A 6,000-nucleotide genomic window follows, 5' to 3' on the forward strand; every position below is an offset into this window, starting at 1 on the left:
CGTGTACACACATACATGTACAATATTATATACGATGAAAAAAAAATACTTAGGGGATATTTTTAATATTATGTAGAAGGGTAGTTTTTTCCTACACTATCGTCGCTCGTTCTTGCTATCTCACTCTAATATGTACAACAAAAATTGGTAGGGAGCTTTTTTCATTTCTTTATACATATAATACCATACAGTTAAACCGCATATCCATCTATAGATAAATAAATGTGTTGGAGGGGGTGAATATAGTAGCTTTGACCATTAGAGGGCGCAAAAACTTGATCTAATATTATGTGTGTAATGACCATTGCAATTATATTAGTAGTTGAGTTTGAAGTAACACCATCGCTTGAAAATGAAAAATTTTTTTTAAATTATTTTTTAGTGCGTGATATTTTTTTTGGATAAAAAACATTTGACAATTTTTTTTAATATTATTATTTTTAAACAAAAAGTTGTTTTATGAATTTCTGTTTACTTTGTGAAATCAAATTATTTGTTTGTGCATATTTTAAACTGTTTTGATAAAAAAAAATTTTGATTACAAATTACTAGTGAGAAGTGAATTAACAGACAACATACATTTTTTTTAAAAATTTTCGCTAATTTTGTTATGCCAGGATTTTTTTAATTTTTAAACTAAGGTAAAGAAATATTCTAATGTACTTCCAAAATTTAATTTGTTTAATTTTATATGATTTAAAGAATTATTTAAATTAACCAAATATTATTTTTACAAAATAAAAGCTCTTATAAATAAGACCTAAAATACATTATATTGGGAAAGCTTTACTGAAAGCTTGTGAAAGAAAGCTTATATATATAAATATATAAGCTTTATATATATAAAGCTATATAATATAGTTAATCATAACATTTTAATAGTATTTTTTCCTCAAAAATACTCTAAAAGTATAAAGTCCTCTTGAAAATATATTTTGTTAAAGGAAAAGTGATATGAGCTTTATCACAATCTAAAATGATTTTCAAGCTTCTGAATGATAAGTTCTATCTTTTGAATGATAAGTCACTTAAAAATTAATTATATTAATGTATATTCTCCATATAAACTGGCATTTAAATTACTTGGAAAAGTGAGTCATAATCCCATAAATATTATTTTGATTTGATACTGATTATTTATATTCCCGAAAAGTTTTTATACATTTTTTATAAATTATTAGAAAACTTACGTATTTTATTTAATAATACAACCTGTATTCTATTTTCTTCGATGTCGAATAGAATTAATTTTTTTTAAATTTTCTATTTAAATATTTTCTGAGAAAACTATCCCTCCGCCTTTCAACCCTTATAGAATTCGTTTTTTTCATATTTTCAAAAGTTAAAAATTTTCATTTCGTCTATTACAGATCTGTAGTGCGTAGGAGAGTATGCAATGAGAGGTGGTTGTTTTTGGATGGAAAACATGAGTTCAATAAGTTGCGTACAAGGTAATAGTGGACTCATTGGTGGTGGAGGTGGAATATCACATCTTCATACAACAACAACGGCGACAACAGGAGTAACAGCAGCGGCAGCAATATCACCAACATTTGGAGGCGGCAGTTACAGTACAGAACCACTAGCGTCGGTACGTCCATTGATCACAACAGCTACACCACAATCACCCGCCCAAGGGTGGCATAGTCATCCCGTTACTACAATTCCTTCAATGGTATGTGTGTGTTTTATATATGTTCAACTTTTTTCGTACGCCTCACCTCTTCTTTCTTTTTTATCTTTACCAGACACATGTTATTGATTTTAGAATTGGGGGTTGGTTTTTTTCAGTCTATCGAAAAATGTAAAAAAAAGGCAGCTCATCCTCCCCCCTCCTAATTGTTTTATACTTACCAACGGAAATTTTGTTCGCTAAAAATTAGGTTTTAAATTTCTCAAAAATTATTAAAAGTTTCTTAATTATTCTTAAAGTCTGGCAAATCCCAGAATCTTCTTTTTAAAATTTAGGATTATTAAAAAGGACTGTTTACAGGGGCCAGTAATATGGATTTTTTTAAATTTTTATTAGTCTTCTGTACTAAAAAGTACTTTTACGGTAAAAAAAATTTACTGGACTTTACATTTACTGGATGTAATTAAACGAGTTTACTAGACAGTTAGTGTGCTCATAAAGAGTAAATATTTCTTGAATCAAAGTACCTATAGCAAATAAATATTTTCTTAAAGTAAAAAAAATATTTATCATGTTAGATCAGTAATATCATCGTTTCTAATACTCAATTTCAAATTTGTAATGAATGATTAACTCCTCATAAGGTGATATTTTAGAATGCTTTACCGGAAATATTAAATCATCCTGTAGATATATATTTTTTTTAAAATCGTCTTGGATTTGAGTTTTGAAATTTGTTTGCTAGACTACATATCATATTATCTATTCATCGCATATTATTATTAAATTTATTATGTATATTTGTAATTTTTTTATTGCGGTAGACATGTAACTAAAATGCCTGAAACCCCAAAAATTTTTATTGTTCATTAAACGGATAAAAAAACTCATTGGTAAATGTTTTATTATTTTTTTAACAGAAAGAAGAAATTATCGAACGCGATGAACGTATAGGCAATGATTCGGGTATTTCATCCGCATACACACCGGGAAGTGATGGTTTCCATTCCTCTTCACCAGAAGGCAGTGACCATAACAGTCGCGATTCTGAACCAGTACCAATATACTCATTAAACGGTACACTAGATCCATCTACACCAATCAATTTTTACAACAGTACTCCCGTAACGAACACAGGAACAAATTTCCCAAATAACATGCAACTATATCAACATGCGTACAATAATTTACATTACGATAATACTGTATCAACAAATTTAATGGACACAAAAATTCCTCTTAAATCAAATAACAATAACAATATCCCAGATAAACATGTTGAATCCTTACACGCGGATATTCAATCACCGGTTCATTCCGAAAGTGATGACAGTGAACAGTATTACAAACACGGCGATGGTGATGATTCATCATTACATCGGCTTGAAATCGCTATGGGACGTAATGATTTACTATCAGGTAATGCATCACCCAAAGGAAGTGAACACAATTCATTGGAAGATGATAAATCTGATTACGAGGGTGAAGAAGACGAGGCAAGTTTAAGTACACCACGTGTAAATTCACACGGCAAAGTGAAAATATTCAAATGTAAACAGTGTGAATTTGTTGCTGTAACAAAATTAGATTTTTGGGAGCATACTCGTAGCCACATAAAAGTTGAGAAATTATTAACTTGCCCGAAATGCCCATTTGTCACCGAATACAAACATCATTTAGAATATCATTTACGTAATCACTTTGGATCGAAACCGTTTAAATGCGATAAATGTAATTATTCGTGCGTGAACAAATCTATGTTAAATTCGCATTTGAAATCACATTCAAATATATACCAGTATCGTTGTTCAGATTGTGCTTACGCCACCAAATACTGCCATTCGTTAAAATTACATTTACGTAAATACAATCATAAGCCAGCAATGGTACTGAATCCAGATGGATCACCGAATCCATTACCGATCATTGATGTATACGGAACACGGCGAGGACCCAAACAACGTGGAGGATCCAAAGGTGATGATAGTAATTCACAGCCACCACAATCACCACCTCTCAATCCACCACACCAATCACCCCAACAGCAAACTACAACTGCGTTACAACATTCAATGTTTCCAACACATTTTATGTTCCCACCAAATCAATCACCAGTTACGGTTCCGCCACACTTTTCCTTTGGTCAATTGTTAACAGCATTTCAAGGAAATATTCCAAATCCATTAATGTTCCCACAAAATAACAATAATAATGACAAACCAGAAATGATTATGGAAACAACGCCATCTCCAATTATTTCTGCTGTAGAAAAACCACAAACACCACCATTGTTTGCTTGCAAAGAATGCGAATTTACAGCAGAAAGTCAAAATGACTTAGATACACACAAGGATGAAAATCATATTGTACCCAAAGAAGAAATTATTGATCCCGACGAAGAAGTACCAGTTAATGGTGCTTTAGATTTGAGCAGTAGACCTACAGATTCGGATACAGCAGATACCGTTCCACCGATGCCTACAACACCAACAACCACAAAAAATCGACGGAAAGGTCGTGCCTTTAAGTTGGGTCATGTAGCACTACAATTACAACATGCTACTGGATCCGACGATGAAGATCAATCATCTAAAAAGCAAAAAATCAATGATTCTTCAGAAATTTGTGATGAAGAATTAGTTACACTAGAACCTGAACCTGCTACTGTTACTGTTAACACTGCAGCTCCTGTAGAAAAGAAGCAAGAAGAAGAAATAAAAAAAGATGCCACATTTAATTGTCAATATTGTGACATTGTGTTCAAAGATGTGGTCATGTATACAATGCACATGGGTTATCATGGATGGAAAGATCCATTCACGTGTAATATGTGCGGCGAAGAAACTGAGGACAAAGTTGCGTTTTTCCTTCACATTGCTAGGACATCACATTGTTAATGAATGGTAAAAGTATTCGTGAAATAAGACTGAACTGTCCCTTTTTATGTTTCACAAAAAGTTTTTCTTTTTCGATTTTAAAAATCTATGTCACTCTAGTCTAAAAAAACAAAATTTTGTATATACATTTTTTTTAAATTCGAAATTGGCTAAAATTATAAAATTTTATATAATTTCGGTACTATACTATTGCAATTTGACCAAATAAGTAGTTTGTTTGTATTATTTTTTCCCCTACGCTTTTTGAAGGTGCAATTTTATTTAACTTTTTTTATTTTAAAGCGGTTTGGAATGAAACGGGTTTCGTGTATTTTTTTTGAAAGTATGTATGGAAAAACAATTAAATTTAAATATGTTGTTCCATGGACTAGGTACATAGGCCTGAGTCTTGAAACGATGGAGATTTCGAATCTTTGATTATTTTACATTATAGTAGCTTTTTATTTTGTAATATCGTAAAATTCAAATATCAGTACGGTGAAAATTTTATTTATTTAACTGTAAAGCATTGCATTTTAAACAAAGAATGGTCCTCTTTTGGTGTAACCCAAGGTAAAAGTCCTGCATAGAAAGTTTTTAAAATGAGAAAAATTAATATATTTATGTAAAAAAGGTAATTTAAAAAAAAAAATAAAAAAATACAATCCAACACATTATTTAAAAGCACTGAAAATTTAAAATCCAAAAATGTGAAAATCCGACATCACTTTTTTAAATAAATATAAAAAATGAAAATTATGTTCTCTAGGAAGTTCTTGAAATATCTAAACAAAAATTTAAAGTTAGAAAATGTGAAAGTGCAACATGTCGACTATTATTTTCTGTTTTACTTATTTATTTATTTTTTTATTTTTGAGGCTGTCTTACATTTTCTGATCGCTATTTTGGATTTTCACATTTTTATATTGCATTTTTGTGTCTTTTTAAAAATTTTTTTATTTTTGGAAGGTATATATTTGATCTTTATATTATGATTAAGCTACCTCCGAAACGCCTCAAATATTAATTATTTTTATATATTTTTTAATGATCTATCAAGAGATTGGTTTTTCTAAAATTTTAAAAATTTAAATTTAAAATGCCAGGTTTATTACGCTATTATACCATTTTCTTAAATGTAATAACTATTATACAGAGAGTCACACAACCAAAAATAAATAAATTATTTAATTACCAAAACTTACTCTCATGTATATATTTTTAATTTCATTTGTTTTTAATGAATTTTCATATACTTTCAAAAAAAGATAAATTATTTGTGTATTATATTTTAGATTATCTTAATTAAATTAAATATTTATAAAATTTAAAAGTTTTTTATCAATTTTGATTGATAAGAAACCTTTAAAAAGATTTTATAAAAAAAAAATTAAAAACCTAAAAAAAGTAAATTTTAACTTATTTTAATATTCTTTCGTTCTTAAGATTATTAATAAAAATAAATGAAACTGTTTCATCAGTCTGTAGGTA

At 29.2% G+C, this 6,000-nt stretch overlaps 1 protein-coding gene across 2 annotated transcripts in view; it reads left to right on the forward strand.

The window, feature by feature from the left end:
• LOC123306116 (protein hunchback) overlaps positions 1-4,633 on the forward strand; it is a 111,396-nt gene extending 106,763 nt beyond the window's left edge. Inside the window, exons 1-3 of one of the 2 annotated variants that reach the window (XM_044887999.1) lie at positions 524-641; positions 1,371-1,675; positions 2,554-4,633. In XM_044887999.1, the coding sequence (XP_044743934.1) occupies positions 1,397-1,675; positions 2,554-4,530 (2,256 nt within the window). In that variant the 5' untranslated portion in view covers positions 524-641; positions 1,371-1,396 and the 3' untranslated portion in view covers positions 4,531-4,633. Of the gene's footprint in view, positions 1-523; positions 642-1,370; positions 1,676-2,553 lie in introns of those variants that run through there. The other variant, XM_044887998.1, reaches the window with a different exon arrangement.
• Positions 4,634-6,000: the final 1,367 nt, after the last annotated feature.

The sequence above is a fragment of the Chrysoperla carnea genome, chromosome 1 (genome assembly GCF_905475395.1).
Source record: "Chrysoperla carnea chromosome 1, inChrCarn1.1, whole genome shotgun sequence".
Taxonomy (NCBI): domain Eukaryota; kingdom Metazoa; phylum Arthropoda; class Insecta; order Neuroptera; family Chrysopidae; genus Chrysoperla; species Chrysoperla carnea.